Here is a 19,184-nt window from a genome sequence, read left to right on the forward strand (position 1 = left end):
TTTTGTGTCTGGATGCCACAAAGGCTTCAATTTCTCTTTCCTAACTTCATTATTTAAGTTTGGAGCTAGCTTGCTCCATCTTGCTTTTATAGTCAATGTAGAAAGAAGAAAACATCTCAGGAAGATGTTTCACATCCTGAGTGGACAAAAACATTCACCTGGAAATATTTGTGCACTAACGTAGTGCCTACATTTAGATTGGATCAATTCAGGCTGGGTGTTTCATGGCATTTAACCAGCACAATGCAGTACGTTTCCCTTATCATGGAACAGACTGTAAGTTGCAAGTATCCTCAGATATACTTTTGAACAGATGGTGTGAATCTCCTGTTTGCAACTGAGAAGTGAATCTTGCAGAGGTCCCATTCCACACTGCACAAATGGAAAGAGAGGGAGCAGGATCCTTGCTGTATTAAAGTGTCCTCATCCTTTGTTCTTGCTGAATCTGCTCATGGCTTGTTTCAGCCCAATTCCCTTGTGTCTTCAACATTACAGGTAGATAAGAGGAGAGAGAGCAGTTTACTTAAAGCAGTCTTCCCTAACCAGTGTCACAGTTGCTTCCTTACACCCACTAATACTCTGTGCAGAAAGCTTGTATTAGTTTAGCCAAAGGGATGAAATTGAGCTAGGCTTCTTAAGAAACATTAAAATTTAGACTAAACTGATGAAGAATCATTCCACTTTTAGATGGTTCATTGTATATGAGCCATTTCAGTATTGGTTGTAACCTGTTGTTTCCTGGGAAACATTCTATGTTATTGAATCATGGATCAGAAAAGGTTAAAATCATTACAGCAAATCATTAATGGAATGGAATCCTGCACTTCTGTGGGAGTAGGTAGAAATTGAAACAGGCACCTGAAAGATTGAAAGATAAAGATGATTTTTTATTTGCAAAACAAAAACCAAGCAAAAAAAGCCCCAACCCAAACAAAATAAGTATTTTCTTTCAGCATCAAGAATACGTGGGCTCAGAATAAAAGCCTTGTGAGGCTTCTTGCCCTCTTGGGCTTGGTCTGAGAAAGCATTTCAGAAAGTAACTTTTCGTGCCTGTATTTTAACAGTGACCTTTCTCCTTTCCTAGGTGTTAAAATAATCACTCAGCAGGTGCAGCCCAGTAAAATCCTTCCCAAACCAGTTACAGCGACCTTGCCCAGCAGTAGCAATTCACCTATTATGGTGGTTAGCAGTAATGGGACTGTCATGACAACTAAACTGGTCACTACTCCCACTGGTAAGTTATGGCTCTGAGAAGGGAAGGGAGGGTTAACCCAGGCATACAGGTCGTCAGACATGGTTTATTAGAGTAAATAAAAGATAAAGCTCTTTTCTGTTGTAAACAGGGAGCACAACAGCACATTCACAATCCTGTTAGGATTTATTCTAGAGTAGGATTTTTGCACTGAAGGCTCTTTTATTCCTTTTAGGATACTTTTGAATTAGTACACAAAAACATGATCGTTCCTTCCCCACTGGGTTTGTTTTAAAGGAAGTTTTCTTGTGACTTACGCTGATACTTTGCACTTGTGTAGCACTTTATGTAGTTGATTTGTATTTTTTACGTACCTCAAGCAGACAGCATCATTGCTGCTTTACATAGATGGACTTTAACAGACAGGTGACTTGCTCATAGACCTGCAGTGACCTTATAAAAAGGCCAGTAAATTGAATTTGAAACTCCCAGTGTTTTTAATGTAGATCTAATTGTATTTGTGTTTTCTTACTGATTAAAGGTCAGAAATAATGCAGACTTGTATGAGGACAGCTTGAAAAGTGACTTTATCCTGTTTTCAGAAAACTACCTTCCTGATCTTTTAGCATGGGTTGAGAATAGTAACTAATGCTTTTCCATTTAAACTTTTGAGGTACTTCACAAAAACATTTAAGTGCATGAAAAACACAGCAGCTTTGCAGTTCATTTTGCTGGTAAAACTGTACTGTGCTCCGTTCCATTTGAGCAGATGGCTTTCTTGTTGTAACAAACCAGTTTGTTCTGTGAACTTTAGCCATCAAGGTCTATAGTGCACTACCTGCAGTAGTACAAGCAGAATGGAATTAGTCTTCTTGTAGTTGTTGACTTGTTTTATTCTGAGCAAGTTTTCTATATGAACCCATTTCTGTTTTCCTTCTGAGAAGGAGTAGGTCTGAAAACCCAGCATTTGTAACATGTCAGGAGGTTTCTTTTGTACTGCTAAAGGTTAAATCTATATAACTGCATTATCATTGTAAATAATAAGTTTCTTCTAGAGTGATATTTAGACCAGTTACTGGTGGTGCTCTTTATAAAACGGATTTGTCATATAGGAGAAATGAGAGTAAAGGTGTCTTTGAAAAGAGGGAGGGATCAGTTCTGGTACTGTCATCAGATACCAAACTCTTGAGCACCTAAGGGAGCAAGTGGCAAACATACAGGCAGAATCTAAACGCCTGCTGCAAGCTGAAATCTTAGGCATAAGGATGTGAATTAAAATATAGCAGTCGTGGAACGTTTGGGAAAAAATAGGTTTAAAAAATACTAGAACTGTAAAGACTAGTTATAAATTGCAGTGTGGGGTTTCTTTGAATAAAATCTGATGCTTTTTTGTCTCTCAGCTAATTTACTTTGCCGCAGACTGACTAACTTTTCCACAAATACTAGTAGATCGTGTTCTATCATCATCATGTTCTAACGGTGATCTTCCTTGTTCTCTCTTCAAAACAGGAACTCAAGCAACATATACACGGCCAGCAGTTAGCCCCTCGATAGGGGCTCGGATGGCTGGAACTCCAGGGGCTGCTACTTATGTGAAAACTACAAGTGGCAGCATCATTACTGTAGTGCCAAAATCACTGGCTACGCTGGGAGGGAAGATTATCAGCAGTAATATTGTTTCTGGTAGGTCATACTTTGATATTAAGACTTACTTCAACAGTACCTTTAGACTTGCTCTTATTGTTCAGGGCTTTTCTGTGAGTTATTTGCTTAAATAATTATTAGGACCTTTACTGGAGAAGAAGTTAGTTCAGAAGACAAATAGCTGAGGATGAAGAAGGTAATGGGTAGAGGTTACAGAGGTGAAGTGTTCTTAAAGATTGCAGTATTTTTTGTGTTTAAGAAGTAAACATCTAATGTGAGGGAAGCCTGGGAGGAAAAGGGAAATGTGGGGAAGGGGAACTATTATATTGCCTTCTGTTATTAGGCAGAAAGCATGCTTGCCCCAGTTTAAAGCATTTTATAATCTGGATTCTGCCCTTTTCTACTCCGCTGCACATCCAAAGAGGTAGAATAAAAGTGACCTGTGTATGTTAAATTCTGCTGTGCAGTCTTCACCTCACCTTGATCTTCTATCAGTGTCAGCCTGTTCTAACTTAAAACTCCCAGCCTCATTCAGACCCTGCTGCTTATCTGTGTTAGTCTGATGGCCAGCCTTGATGCTCTCTGTGAGTATAACCTCTAAACATAGGATCTCTTTAGGACCAGGAGTAAGCACACCTGCATCAGTCACAATTTCTTAGTATCTGTCTTGAACATCAGCCGAGTTAAAGCAGACCTAATGCTGAATTTCCTATCAAGCTACACATATACAGCAAGATCTGCTGGGTCTGTTCATCCTGTCTAGTAGTATCTTTAAATTACTCGAAGATCCTATTGTTGGCATTTAGCAAAGACATGACAGCAGCCAGCTCCTGTCACTAGAAGGTGTCCAGTAAACCCACTCTGGGGTGTAGACTGGTAGAGGAACATCAGTTTTTCAGGTGTCGATTCCTGTACAATGATATTTAGGGCTGATGCAGTAGCTTCTTTGGGAACAAGTGACTTTTTTAGCCTGTTGAGGCTGTGATGAGTTACTAAGAAGATTTCTAGATCTACTAGTGAGTTTAAACACAAATGCAAGTAGTATTCTCCTAACCAGCAGCTAATGCAGGGAAACCCATAATGGGTCCAGATAAGGATAATAATGATTGTTCTAAGCCATTACCAGTTTTAAAAGAATGCCTTTTTGTTGTTGCTTTGTGGTTGGTTTTGAGGGGGTGGGGAGTGTTGGTTTTTTTTTATCTTTCTTTTGCTTTGGAGTTATTTTTTTGCTAAAGGAGCAGTCTTTAGATACCTCTGAAGTCACTAGAATGAAGTAAATCATGATCTCATCTCAGCATATCTTCCTTTTCCCAGAATTAGTAGCATTATTAATCTGAAATACATAGTGAAGTACCTACAGGCATGACTAATGGGTGGGAGATAGTGAAGGGAGACATTGGGTTTGCAGCTCCGCTATAAGCGAGTGGTACTTTCTTGAAGGAGGAAGTGGAAAGTGTGGATGAGAAGCTGTTTGAATAGATACTGAAATGGCAGTTTGATAACACCAATGTCTTGCATATCAATGTAGGTACCCTTGTAGGAGAGCTGACCAAATTACCTGCACTGCAGGTAAATAAAAACCTGATACAGGGAATGGAACTAATGAAATACTGGGAGAGGCACAGAAGCAGCCAACACAGCTCTTCAAAACCAAAATCCCCCCACTTCTAAATTCAGCTTTTAAGAATTGATTGTAAACCAATAGCATATTTTTCTTCTTTTTCCTTCTTTCAATCCGCTACTTATCACTTGTATTACAGCAGTTCAGTGCCAGAAAGAGCTGGTATCTCTCTTGACTACAAGATACGTTCTTGGTACGTAGATTCTTCTACAGAGGTTATCTGTAGAAGAATATTTGTCTGTGCAAATAGGACCTTGAGTTGAGTATTAGTGGTGTCCTTATCCCCCCTCCTAACTCTAGCCTTTGAGAAGTTAGACATGTTAGTTTGCTCTGTAATTTGTGAGAAGGGGCTGACTGTCCTTATGCAGAATGAATTACTCTGTCCTGGGCATGCCTGTTTTTACTGTAGGTGAAGGACTTGTAGAGTGGGTATCTCATCTTTATATATTGAGTTGGGTGACATAAATTCCCTTTTCAGATAATGCCCTTTTTTTGTTGTGCTGTCAGATTTAAATACGATTCCTATATAACTCATCAACCCCTACAGTGGGAGGAAATGTATATGTGATAAATTGAGCGTTGGTTTTTATCCCCACAAAACTTTAGGAACTACGACCAAAATCACTACAATTCCAATGACATCCAAGCCCAACGTGATCGTTGTGCAAAAGACTACTGGCAAAGGAACTACAATTCAAGGGCTTCCAGGCAAAAATGTTGTCACAACGCTATTGAATGCTGGGGTAAGTTAAGAGTTTCAAGTCTCAGATTGATAGCTAAGTGACAGGCTGTGTGGTGGCTGCTGCATTCATTCTGCTAAAGTCCTTATTAAAAGCAAACTGTGCATGAGCTCTTTACCAGATACAGCATGCCTTGATGTCAAGGATGTTTGGAAAGCAAGTATGTTTTGCAGGATCTGAAAGATGCTTAAAGCAAACTGGAAATGTTCCTAAAGGAAAACAACTTTCTCAAATTTGCCCTTTTTCCATGGTTAAAAGGTTTTGTAATGCTGAAAGGATTAAGTGGAAGAAAATCACTAGAATCTTACCCTGTTTGTGCTCTAGTGAGAACCATGGTCCTCTGTGTTATAAACTTGCATCTCCAATCGTTTGTATTTGGGATGTAAAGAGCAGAAATAAACTGTCCCTTCACAGTACCACCTTTCAATTTCTGTGGTGTTTAACACTCTGTACCTGAGTATTATGTACTGTTAAATGATATATTTGATAACCTGGTGTATACTAAGAACAAAATCAAGTTTCCAGCTTCAACTGGGTTTACCTATGTTAGTAAATAAAGATGATGAATGTGCTTTATGCTCCTAGGTAGAAATGTGAGGCTTAATGCATTAATCATGCAATTTTTTAGTCTCCTTGTAGCAGAGCTGAATAGAGAGGGTTCTTTTAAACCTTTTGGGATTCTTTTAGAAGACTTTAAACTTCCCTATTTACAAAACTTAAAGCTGTGTTTTCACACAAGTGGAAACCTTGTGATGTTACACAGTAAGAACCCTCACAATGCGCTGGTATTGCTGGAACAAGTATGGTTCTTGGCATTTCCAGCTACCTGATGGGAATTTGAAGGAATAGTGGGAGAACTGGCAACTAATGTTGTTCCTCATCTGGGTTGTTACTGTGCAGAGCTAAAACCAAGCATGCTCGATGTCTTTGCTGCTCTTAAGCTATCAGGAGCCTACTCATAGTCAGCACTATTCTAAAGCCAAATGTTTCCTGTGAAACAGCTGTAAATCTATCTTTTAAATGAACTTTTTAGCTGGAAAATAAAGTCCATGACAATAAGACAAAGATCTATATTTAAAGAACTTCTTTTCAGAATCTCAATTCAAGTTTTGTAGATGTCTTAACAAAGTTAGTGTTAATAGAAGTAAGGGGTTTATTTGACAAGGATTTGAGGGAAGTTCCAACTTAGGTTGAATTCTTTGAAGCGACTTCAAAACACTTGTCAATGTCTTTTAGTTACCACTTTTTGTTCACCCCTTCAGAGCTGCTCAAAAGGTAAAGTAATGGAAAAGGGGATTTTGGTAGCTTTTTCCATTCAAAGGTGTAAGGTTATTTATATATATAGGCAGCAGCAGGTTGATGTCATGGTGCACACACTCACCCATAACTGTATTTCTTAGAGCAGTGGGTCTCTCTGAAGAATTTCACTAAGTTAACCTGTAAACTTTGACTTCTCTACAGGGGGAAAAAACTATTCAGGCAGTGCCAGCAGGAGCAAAACCTGCTATCATCACTGCCACAAGACCCATCACAAAAATGATTGTTACACAGCCAAAAGGAATAGGGTCCACGGTCCAGCCAGCCACCAAAATCATCCCAACTAAAATTGTTTATGGTCAGCAAGGGAAAACGCAGGTACAGTGAGGACCCATTTCTGTCTTGAAATGTACCCCTAAAATTTAATGGGAAGTAAATACTTTTTCATTGTGTTGCCACATAATGTTACAGGATTAATATGTGTCTATGGGGAATGAGATTTAGGGGTGTAATGAGGTGGCCTTGATACTTGAGCATAGCGTTTGCATTTGTTAGCTTTTTCTGGAGGCCTAGAGCAAGCCAGAAGGAGTTACTAAGACTTCTACGTAGCTGAAACTGTCAGGTCATGGCTCTAGGTGCCTGTTTAAGACTTACAGCTAATGGCTAGATGGTGAGAAATAAAGACACAGAGTCTGGACATAGATCATCCATAAAAGCTGAGGTTTTATTGAAGTTATTTTCTATTTAATATATGTTCAGGTTTACCCTGCAACCCTGTGTCATTGCTGGGGCTGTATGTAGGGAATCTGTCTTATTTCTGGATGCTTTCAGTTTCAGCTTGTTCTCTGGTTGCACTTAGTATTTAAAAGAACTAAACTTTTATCAGTTATAATACTTTGCGTGTCTTGGTTGTTCAAGACTCTCTTTACTGTGGGCTGCAGAAGAGGTGCTTGTCCTTACTAGTGCAATGCATGTTCCAGCTCACTTGTGTAGCTTTCTCCTGTCACGCCGTAGTTGTATCCACCTGCTTGGTGGTTTATTGTGTTAAGTACTCCAAAATACTGAATGAGAAGTAAGTTCTTGTGCATTGCCATTTATTTGGGCTTTGTGGCTTAATAATCAGAGCTGCTGAATTTACAGGTCGACTCTTTCAGTAAATTAGGTAATATTACGTAGGTCTTGTACATACTGTGATTGCTCAGATCTGTTTTCTTGAGTGCTGTTACCGTACACAAAGCTTGTCTTTCTGATTAGGTTCTCATAAAACCAAAGCCAGTGACGTTTCAAGCAACAGTGGTGAGCGAACAAACTAGGCAGTTGGTGACAGAAACGTTACAACAGGCATCAAGGGTGGCAGAGACAGGAAACTCCTCTCTCCCAGAAGTAAAAGAAGAACCACAAACCTACACTGAGAGCAGCTCTTCCTCTACAGAGTCCTCCCAGAGCTCCCAAGGTGTGTATTAGTGTCACTAATGGACTGCCTCCCAAGCATCCTAGCTACTTTCATATAGTGAGTGGTTTGGGTTGGAAGGGACCTTAAAGACATTAGTACCAACCCTCTGCTATAGGCAGGGACACCTTCCACTAGCCTAGGTGGAATTTAAACATCCATATTTAATTTTTAAATGAAGGTGGAAATCTAAGGTAATTCCTCACCCTGTCTCCTTTTAACATAGGTTTTCACTCAGTCTGTTACCAGTGGGTGTCATTTCCCTTATGGCTTTATTTGCCTCTTACAAGCTACTTACTAAATGCCTCCCTTTCATATGTGAAAAGTGAAGATAATGGTGTCTTGCAGGGCTGTTACAATGCTTGTGACCTGCAGCCTGTTCCCTCTTTCTGGGGAGTCTCCCAGAAACAGGCAGTGTAGAGGTTATGGTTTGGGTTTTGGCAGCCACCTCTTTCCTAAGTGTATGGAAGCATCTCTCCACTTAATGACTGAAAGCTGTCATGTGAACCGACATAAACTGTGGTCCTTTTATAGGCACATATATGTGCATCATGACATGTATCAGACATGCAATAATGGCGGGGATGCTGCCGTAGCTGCAAGCCATAGTACAGATGTAGCTCTTTGTGTGATAGAGAAGCATAAATAATAGGACATAAATAACACCCAGCCTTTGCTCGGGAGTGACCATAGGGTGTATCACTGCATCAGCTAAAAGCAAATGTCTCTGTGAAATGTGTGTACTTACATGCCTTTCAGTCAGCTTTTCTGTATAATTCTGTGATATTGGTCTATAATGCTATTTTAAGTAAATTAAAGAGAAAAATTGAAGATTGAACAAACTTATCAAAATTGAGGAGCTGTTAATTCAGAATACTGAATACTTGTCCATTACCTGAATGTTAAAACGGTCTGTGTAAGAGTTCAATCCAAGGCAAATTCAATGTACAAAGAAACCTGCTGAACTTTGGTTGTTCAAGGCAAAGCTTTTACAAACAATAAGGATATAGGATCTCTTTTCTTCTTTGTTCATAACATGAGCAGTATTTTACTTCAAGTCAATTGTAATAAGCTAAAGTGTTGCATAATGAGTGTATGCATCCTTGACAGTGTTCAAACTCCTATGGATAATGAGTAACTTGGTCTAATTTTGACCTATAGCCCTACTTCATATCAAGACGCTGGACAGGAGACCTCCAATCTAAAATGATTCTGTGATGACTTGACATGCCTTTGTTCTTTCACAAACAGATTCTCAGCCTGTTGTCCATGTGATTGCTTCAAGAAGTCAAGATTGGTCAGAACATGAAATTGCTGTGGACACAAGCCCTACAATCATCTACCAGGATGTATCCAGTGAATCTCAGTCAGCTACTTCCACAATAAAAGCATTACTGGAACTTCAGCAGACCACAGGTGTGAAAACCCATGTGGTTGTTTAGGATAACTCCAAAGCTTATTACTTGTTTAAGCAGCAGTTTGTAATAGGTTTTGTAATTGAAAAGCACCTATCTTGAATCAGCTTGATTCCTTTCTTCTTATCCTGTAACAGTTTGAATCTAGTATAACGTTCACCATCTATTTAATTGAGATTTGACGTTTATATTGGAGGTTTATTTATGGGGGTTTGTATATTGGAGGTTTATTATATGTTTTCTTCCAAAGCAGTGAAGGAAAAGATAGAATCGAAGCCAAGGCAGCCTACCATTGACTTGAGCCAAATGGCTGTCCCAATCCAGATGTCCCAAGAAAAGAGGCATTCTCCAGAAAGCCCTTCAATTGCTGTAGTAGAGTCGGAATTAGTTGCTGAATATATCACAACTGGTAAGTGACTAAGGTGGTGGTGGGTTTGCAGTTGAAGTGTGGGCACTTAATTTGGGAGTTTTCTTACAATGAGTTTCATTTTTGCTGTGATTTGCTGTAGGGGACATGAGTCTTTTCTTCCACTTTTGAGACCCTGTGCAGGGGACTGAGCTTGCATCTGCTCAGGGATATTGTGGAGAATGCTTCTAACTGAAACAAAAGGTTGTTTCAGTTAAGGATATCCCAGTTGTGTCCCATGATCAGATGGAGAGGAGAGGCTGTCCCACTTGTCCTTAAGGAAAATGCCTAGTAAGGAAAAAGTAGAAAATGCAGTTACAGTAACTGTATGCTGTTTTCCGTACATATCAAGGAGTCAGGCTTTGGGTTAGTTTAACCCATGCTTGCAAATTGTTACTTGCTTACCATGACTAAGTGAGTTTTTCAGACAAGTGTGCATTTAGCATGCTAATGTAGTCCCCAGTTTCTTCATTGTGAAGATAGGACAAAGGATAATGGGGTCAAACTGAAATGGGAGGTTTAGGTTAGATCTCAGGCAGAAGCTCTTCCCTGTGAGGGTGCTGAGGCGCTGGCACAGGGTGCCCAGAGAAGCTGTGGCTGCCCCATCCCTGGCAGTGTTCAAGGCCAGGTTGGACACAGGGGCTTGGAGCAAGCTGCTCCAGTGGAAGGGGTCCCTGCCCGTGGCAGGGGTTGGGACTGGATGAGCTTTAAGGTCCCTTCCAACCCAAACCAGTCTCTGATTCCATTATTTGCCAGAAGACTTTGAACTGATAAATTTGCACTCTTTAAGCAAGTAACTATTGAAGTTGAAATTACAGGTGAGATTCAGCTCTTAACTTGACTCTTGGCTCTGTTGTTCCCTGCTACCCCAGAACATGAGGTGAGCCACTTCCCATACATAGATGAGAGGGTTAAACTTCCTGTTTTCCATTTTCATTTCTTAAGTCCGTGTTATTGTTTGCCTTACTTTATTTGGAAAATGAAAGTAAAAGTGTGTAGAATATGCACACTGGCAGAGAGCAATAAAACTTGATAGCGTTAAATTGCATAAGTACAGATCCGTAATTCCAGAGGTTTTGTGGTAAATGTCTAGTCTGATATTTACACTCTTTGTTTGCCTCCTCCGCTCGTTTCCATCCCTTGTATGGTCTAAATTTGTGTGAAATTGGAGCGTGAGAGGATGTTATTGTTATTCTTCTAAATAACACTTACTCTATCTTCAGTTTTCAATGTTTGGGTTGTGCTCCCTGGGATCTCATTTAAAACAAACTGAAAAGGACAATAAGGAGTGTTAAAGCAATCTCCAGTTAACAGTTACCTTCCCTGACGCAGATACTGTGCACTGAGCTGCTGTTCAAGGTTCCAGTTTTTGCTGCTGGTGTAAAATAGGGCCCTTTGCAGGGAGGATGGAAATGACATTTGGTGTCCGTGTAGACTTGAGTCCTTTTCTGCAGCTTAGAAGCTGTACAAAGTACAGAAGCTGAGAATTGCCTGGAGCTGTGGTTACTCCTTTCAATACTGGGATTTTTATAAACCTTGACTTGATCTACAGGATGCTACTAAAGAAACTCAGGCTGCTGTGATTTGACTTGCAGCAGTTTCTTCTACACCATAAAACTGGTTGGTTTGCTCTTAATTTTGTCTCTTCCCCCAGTTTCTGTGCACGCTGCAGGTAACTCAGTGTTTCTCTTTGCTTTAATTCGTGCTTCTAAGGATTCAGTAATCCATGTAGCCGTATTTTCTGCTAAAGGTTGAGTAGTAAGATAGCCAACAGTCTATAATCTGTCATGAAATCTGCATGCACCTCAACTGAAGGATGAGGCACCCTTTAATCTCTATGGGAGCTGGGATTCAGCATGTGCTTCCTTGTGAGATGAAGGAAGCACTTCCCACATCTTAGTGTCACCGTTTTCTGTCTACAGACTCAGGAAGACAACACTGTATTGGTTCACATTCGGAAGAGTATCTACACAACCATATAGGTTAGAAACTTTACTTTTAAATGAAGGTTTTAATTGTGCAGGAGCTGTTGGGGGATATCCGTAACTGATCTGGCACAGCATGCAGGCCGGTGCTGATCTAATCCACCTCCTTTAGGGAGTGGCATAGTAAAATTACCATCTTAATTCAAAATATGACCTTTCTTCTAATTTCCAGAAAGGTCACTGGAAGCTTTTTAACTTTAAGTGTGTTACAATTGAATTTAAACTTTGCTTGTTCTCCTGCAGTTACTATTTTGTCACTAAAAACTTAAAGCAAATATCTCCATACTAGTATGGACAGGCATCAAGTATTTGGATTCATGTCTTATCAGTGACTGTAATATCAATTATCAATATCCGTGTTGTGGTGTTGGGTTGGTTTTTTCCTCAGCAGAAGATCACTTCTCTGTCAATCCACTATTTAACTACAGAGCCATCACCACAGCTCCGTAACTCATGCTGGGTTCAAACTGGAACAGGGGAAGTTTAGGTTGGATATAAGGAGGAAGAAGTTCTTTACTGTGAGGGTGCTGAGGCACTGGAATGGGTTGCCCAGGGAAGCTGTGAATGCTCCATCCCTGGCAGTGTTCAAGGCCGGGCTGGACAGAGCCTTGGGTGCCATGGTTTAGTGTGAGGTGTCCCTGCCCACGGCAGGGGGCTGGAACTGGATGAGCTTAGGGTCCTTTCCAACCCAAACAATTCTGTGGTTCTATGATCTGTTCTAAAAGGTGCCATAGACCCATGGCAAGGTCTCAGTTTTTTGGTCTGTGATTTGTGACAAGCCTCACTGACTTTCACAAGATCCAAATATTTCCCAATTGCTAATCATTCCAATTCAGCCTGTGCTCTGGAGAGTCTTTCTTGCAGTTTATCAGTGATAGAAATCCAGTGAGCAAGGCTTGCTGTTCTTTATCGCAGTCAATTGCGCAGGTGCTTTTAGCAGCATACGAACCACAGAATAACTCGTGCTCTCTACAGTTATGCTGGTGCTGTATAAAGAACCCAACTGAAAAATCAAGTATGCATTCTGCTTGCAAAGTCAGTGTGCTGGGAGAGGGAGGCCAAAGGTTCGGATCGAATGTGGGCACTTAGGTAACAGACAAAAGCAAAGCCTCAGAGTTGCTGCTTTATGATGCTTCTCAGAATAGATCTACACTTGAAGGCTGAAGCTAGGATACAATGAAAGATGGTTTTCATGCTCAGATCCTTATTTCACTCATATGCTTTCAGTTGAAGCTTAAATGCAAAGCAAATCATTGAAGTTACAGCAGTTAGCTCTGGAGAAGTGCCACTGACCTCTTTACTTTCAGTCAGCCATCGGTCCCAGCCCCACCAACAGTCATCTCAGCCCCAGAGGACTCTCCTGCAGCATGTGGCTCAGTCGCAGACAGCAACGCAGACTTCTGTTGTGGTGAAATCTATCCCTGCATCTTCCACGGGCGCAATTACCCATATCATGCAGCAGGTTGTACCCTTCCTTTTCCCAGCACTCTATAAGCAGCAGTAGCATGTGTGAATGATATAGATCTGGGCTTGTTCTGAATGAATGTGTCATGTTGCTGCCACTGAAAATGCTAAGTGGATGGGTGAATTAATAACTTCATTTTAATATTACTTGTTTTTATGGTGAGGGTTGTGGGGTAAAAGGGAAGCAGTTAATGAGACTGAGACCATTAAGTCAGCAGGCTGTGGACATTGGGGCTGTTCAGCCTAGAGAAGAGAAGCTACATGGAGACCTCATAGCAGCTTCCAGGATCTGAAGGGGGCTACAAGGATCCTGGAGAGGGACTCTTCATCAGGACCTGTAGTGACAGGACAAGGGGTGATGGGATCAAACTTAAACAGGGGAGATTTAGGTTTCTCTTGTTTCATATCCAACTGCATGCAACATTAGGGGCTTTGAACCTTAGTCTGACACGTGTGAGGGCTTCATAATCTCCACTGAGGATTAGTTATGCAGAGACGTACCACACTTTAACATGATAAAAATGGCTATCAGTTGCTTCTGAATTGTAGAATCTCCATGTAAGGGCATCTTTTTATACATGAATTGGGGGTCTAATGGTAAAATAAGGTCAAGTAGTCCAGTTGAAACACTAAACATGATATTTATGTATTCTTATATTTCTCTTTACTAACTTGCTCTTAACTTCTTCTTCAGGCCTTAAGCAGTCACACTGCATTTACCAAACACAGTGAACAACTTGGAACTGAGGAAGGAGAAGTGGAAGAGATGGACACCTTAGATCCTCAGACTGGCCTGTTTTACAGATCTGCCCTGACACAATCGCAGACACAAAACCAGCAAAAACTGAGTCAGCCACAGCTGGAACAGACTCAACTGCAAGTGAAAACCCTGCAGTGTTTCCAGACTAAGCAGAAGCAGACAATCCACCTGCAGGCCGATCCCATCCAGCACAAACTCCCACAAATGCCCCAGCTTTCTATAAGGCATCAAAAGCTAACCCCCCTGCAGCAAGAGCAAGCACAGACCAAACCAGATGCACAGCACCCCCCCCACCACATGATGGCCAAAGAAAGGCAACTCCCTACCTTAGTGGCCCAGCCACAGCAAACTGTAGTACAGGTGCTGGCAGTAAAAACCACACAGCAACTGCCCAAACTGCAACAGGCACCAACGGCACAAAAAATCTACGTGCAACCCCAGCCCCCCCAGAGTCAAATGCAGCTACCTGCCTCTTCAGAGAAACAGCCAGCAAGCCAGGTAACGGAATATTGATAGCATGCAAAAATACACGTCACTGTTCAAGGCAAAAAAACCAAACCCACCAAAAAACACCAACCCTGTCGCTGTAGCAGTGTTTTTGTCCTGGCAAAGAGAGAGAACTCCTCATTCCGCTGGTGTTAATGACCCCATCAGAAGGTTGACACTAGGAAAGAGAAGCACATGTTCTAGGGGAAACCAAAAAATCCGTAGAGCTCACAAAAAGTGTTTTGTTGGACAGTTTTGATGGATTTCTGCCACCATTGGTGCATGGAATTTGTCCCTAAGTTATTTCCTTTGAATTTTTAAGATCTTGACACGTTAAATTTCCATTCCCGTAGCACTTTTTATTTCTCTGGAAATAAAGGTGGACACACTGCAGTCTCCAAAGGCTCTCCATTGTACGTCTTCCTTTGTAGTTTACATCTTCCTGAAGTGACGTGAAGTGGCTTTCATTTACAGGAGTAATTTGGTTTTTCTTTGGGAAGGGAAAATGTAAAGACTGAGAAAAGTAGAGGATAAAAACACATATTTTAACTCTAGAAAAGTGGTTATTTTTTCTTGGCCCTTTCAGGAATACATGTGAACCAAGAGGGCTAACAAACACATGGGGATGTAAATCCCAAAGGAAAACGAAGCTGCTGTGGTATTATACTGCTACAATCCTTACCTGGCAGCCTAAAAAGCTGCTTTTTGTCCCCCCAGGCTTCAATTAACTGTTACCATATCATTGCTAATTCCTTTGTTAAAACACTGAGTTTCAACTGTCTTCCTAATAGCAAGTATGTTGTTTGTGCCATACTGTCCTTTGGAATATTGATTAGATTATTTTCGATGATAATACTTAAAAATCTAAATTAGCTGTAACATGCACAACCAAAATTTGATTTTCAGGTGCAGCATCCAATTATAACGCAAGGATCCACTGTTCCAAAGATAACTTTTGAGGGGCATCAGCCTCCTTCTGTTTCAAAGGTAGCAGGTGGCAGTTCTGTGCCCAAACTGGCGTTGCCGGTTACCAACCTATTTCCCATGCAGGCATCCGAGAAGACAGCAGTAACAGATATTGTGAGAGTGTCTATGGTGGAAGCTCAGATTGATACAGACATAGAACAGACGGTAGTGGATCCCCCAGACAAGGCCATGTCCACTAGTAAACTCGCTAGCGAAGGAGAGTCGTCACCTTGTACCCAGGGGCCGAGGGTCACTGCAGTGGGGATGACGGCAACTTCCATCCCCGAGCAACAGACGCGTACAGAATCCAGCTCAAGTCCTCCTGCTGTTGGTCCCACTGTAACAGAGAGGAAACTCGATGCACAAGGAATGCCTCCAACAAACCAGTTTATACACATTCAGGATATATCACAAAAGAAAGCTGAAGAGACTTCGTCAGAAATCGTTATCCAGGTAAGAGAGGGCCAGAGCAAATAACGCAAAGGTTGAGCAGAGCAAACTCATATCTACTGTGATGATAACAACCGAAAGATGCTGGGTTATTTTTGTTTTCCTTCTGCAGTTTTTGGTTCTTTTTCTATTCTTCATGCTTGTAATAGTTGCTACATCAGTGTGTAGCTCTGAAACGGAGCTTGAGTTTCTCAATCCCTGTATTCACTGTGTGGTCAGTGTCTTACTTTTCTGTTAAGAAAACAACCCAAGCTCGTCTCATTTTACAAAGTACTTTTATTTGACATGCTTAAAAATGTGACCTTCAATACTTGTTATGGATCTAGAGGTTTTTATAGCATCTGTTAAATGTTATCATTAAAAATACAGTGAGGTTCTACTTACCTGGAAAGTTTACCAAATAAGATCTGGATTCAGAAGAAAACTTGTTAACTTAAAGCCATTCTTGCCACTTCTGAGATAAAATGGCTATTGATCTTCAGCCTGATGCTTTGAGTCATTGCCTGACTAATGATTGATACTTTCATTGCTTCTGCTGCCTTAAATATGATGTTTTATGATGGAATACGTGGTCTGAATGTCAACCAAGCAAGTATTTAAGTCATCCGAGGGCTCGTAGAGGTATAACGTGAATCGTCATAGACAAGTTGGATGTTCACAGGAATGGCAGCGTGGATTGAAATGGTTTTATTCTGTCTCATATTTGTGTTACAGTGGAAATGCCTCTAATGTGGGAAATTTGTGTGCAGAGCGTTCAAAGTTTTCATGCTACTTTGTAAAACCTTCATTGCAGTGAACTTGGCTTTTGTAGAAATCATCGCTTTTGTACTCATTTTTAGGCCTCATTTCCCTAAATAGACAAAGGTAGATTTCTGTTTTACTTCAAATCTGTGTATTTTGGAAATCTGTATTATTTAGCATTGTGGCATGCTACGAGCTGTTTCTACAGTGAAATACTGCTCAGGATTTTAGTTGTATAGAGTTGTAGATTTAGCTTTTACACCCCATGAAAGCCAAAGTAGAAATAAATAGCTTAGATGTGTTGTGCTTCCTCAGCGTCTGTGTTGCTGCAGCTGTCAGCAGGGCCAGAGCTTGTGTTGTGTTGTATCCAGAAACCATAGCTAGTCCTTACATTTGAATGTCTTGTCTGAGCAAGATAAGGCCAAGGAAAGTATTATCTGTGCTTTGCATTTGAGGAATGATGGATGGTGAGCATTGTTGTAGCTGTTGGTTATGCTGTTGCAGAGCTTTAGTGAAGATCTAAAGCCAGGATGAATGCCCTAAGAGCAAGATTATTCAAATCTTATCTTTTACAACCTAATCTGGTGAAAGGGTGCTTTGAAGCATTAGCTAATATGCAGTGGGCCTTAGCTAGAGAAAACTGCTCTTGGAAACCAAATATCCACCGCTTGCATAGATGTCTTTACCTGCCAAAACCCCACATGTTAAAACTGAAATCTTTTCTTTCTTTCAGGCCATCCCTCACTATTCCATCCCTTGTCACTCCAGCTCCAATGTGGTAGTGGAACCCAGCGGGCTCCTGGAGCTCAACAACTTCACCAGTCAGCGCCTCGATGATGAGGAGACAGTGATGGAGCAAGATGTGGACAGTAGCACTGAGGACGGCACTGAGCCCAGCCCCTCTCGAAGTTCTGCTGAACAATCCTAAGGAATTGGGACACTGGAGTGCACTTTATAATATCTTGGGATTTTTGAGTATCCAAGATGCCCTTGTATTGTGATGTCTTAGAGCACTTTGCCTATTAGAGTTGTTCATTGGACCCTTGAAGCATCAGTGTGTTTTAACAAGACGGTATTGCAAAAGCTGCATCTTACAAATTGTTTCCAAAAAGGAAAAGAACAAAAAACAAAAAAAAAAGGAAGAAAAACCATGATGTAGTCACTGAGATTCAGTAAACCTGTGACAGTGGAATGTACTCCTGTTAAAAAGCAGATCTGCAGCGAATTCTACAGCTCGTGCTATTGAAGCCCCAGATACTGAAACAGCCTTCAGTAAAAAGGGATTTGTTACTTTGCTGTGGTTTTTTTCTTTTTTGTTAGCTGTTGAGCAAAGCACCATCAGAAGAGAAAAAAAGAATGTTTAATAAAAATTTGTATTTTTAAATAGCATGGGAGAGAAAAAGTGTCTCTGACAGTGCTGGAAAAGCCCCAGGAATTTTGGAATTGGTTCGCTTTCTTGCACTTGTGCTCACTTAGAGTTAAGGTTTTTGGGGTTGGTTGCTTTTTTTTTTGTTAGCCTAAAAATAGAGTTTTATATTGAGTTTTATATTGATTTAAATTCTCATTGCTGAATGTTTGGAAGTAAGCAAAATCACTAACTGGTAGCAAAGTGGATTTGCTAGTGGTTTACAACAAGTCGAATGACGATGGCGTATGGGGCGTTCCTTCGTGCCGTAAGCACACGAAATGCTCCATCTGCTCTGGTTAATCTTTGGATTATTTATTGAAATGTGAAATCTAAAGTGAGGCCAAGTTGTTGAAGAAGTTCCTGTGAAACAGGCAGGTCTGTTGATTCTGATACAAAAACCATGGTGTGTGTATGGGGCGGGATGTATTTTGCTACAAATCAGTTTTTCAAAATCGGGGATATGTGGTTCAGCATCTTTCCAAGTTGAACCTGTGAAATGTGCTTCAAGGCTTGTAAAAAACCTGTATTTTACTCTTACATGCTGTTTTTAAAGTGACCATATTTTGGCAGTTTAAAAGCTTAAATCAGTATACAGTGTTAGGTTTCAGAAATTAGCCTTATGACTCGGCTTGTTGAAGCAATACATTGGGTTTTTGTGATAGTTACAAGCCACAGAGAAAGGTTTGGGTTCAGGTGGGAGGAGAGAACCAGTTTTAATACAGTCTGCTAATGAAGACAATACTTTTTTTCCCCTCCAAATGTATATAAAACCCACGTTTTTACCTGTTTTGTATAGATTTCATTATAAATAACTAAGCATTTTAAGACTTTTGACATATCATTTAATTGTATATACATCTATGAGCCTAACTGCCCACTTTTTGGTGCTGAAGTACTACTGTAAGTAGATTTCATCCAAAGTCTAATACAGCTTTTTTGCGTCAGTCTTTTTTTTAAGCTGTGATTTTACTGTTGATATTGTAGCTAAGATTAAATTCCAACTAGAAGAACTCAAAACTAAGAAATACAAAACCTCAAAACCAACTTATCTTACTTGTCCTGAGTATCCGCTGTGTAAGAACGTGCAGTACCCCCTAGATGGTGCTGTTTTTTCATCTAACTTCAGTCGTTTCTAAAGGAAGTCCCTATGATTTTCATACACTTTTTTTCTCCCTTCTGTTTTCTTTTCCATCAGCATT

General features: G+C 40.6%; 1 protein-coding gene across 14 annotated transcripts in view; it reads left to right on the forward strand.

The window, feature by feature from the left end:
- The window catches only part of EMSY (EMSY transcriptional repressor, BRCA2 interacting), a 38,554-nt gene extending 20,588 nt beyond the window's left edge, over positions 1-17,966 (forward strand). For 7 of the 14 annotated variants that reach the window (XM_057408526.1, XM_057408524.1, XM_057408537.1 and 4 more), the window contains 12 exons: positions 1,085-1,234; positions 2,702-2,875; positions 5,064-5,200; positions 6,659-6,832; positions 7,709-7,907; positions 9,156-9,320; positions 9,570-9,728; positions 11,648-11,707; positions 13,018-13,172; positions 13,869-14,432; positions 15,327-15,839; positions 17,311-17,966. In XM_057408526.1, the coding sequence (XP_057264509.1) occupies positions 1,085-1,234; positions 2,702-2,875; positions 5,064-5,200; positions 6,659-6,832; positions 7,709-7,907; positions 9,156-9,320; positions 9,570-9,728; positions 11,648-11,707; positions 13,018-13,172; positions 13,869-14,432; positions 15,327-15,839; positions 17,311-17,505 (2,645 nt within the window). In that variant the 3' untranslated portion in view covers positions 17,506-17,966. The remainder of the gene's footprint in view (positions 1-1,084; positions 1,235-2,701; positions 2,876-5,063; positions 5,201-6,658; positions 6,833-7,708; positions 7,908-9,155; positions 9,321-9,569; positions 9,729-11,647; positions 11,708-13,017; positions 13,173-13,868; positions 14,433-15,326; positions 15,840-17,310) is intronic. The other 7 variants (XM_057408530.1, XM_057408535.1, XM_057408531.1 and 4 more) reach the window with 6 other exon arrangements.
- Positions 17,967-19,184: the final 1,218 nt, after the last annotated feature.

This window comes from Pezoporus wallicus, unplaced genomic scaffold, assembly GCF_028554395.1.
Source record: "Pezoporus wallicus isolate ANWC-B61680 ecotype Strahan unplaced genomic scaffold, APGP_CSIRO_Pwel_v1 contig_7461, whole genome shotgun sequence".
Taxonomy (NCBI): domain Eukaryota; kingdom Metazoa; phylum Chordata; class Aves; order Psittaciformes; family Psittacidae; genus Pezoporus; species Pezoporus wallicus.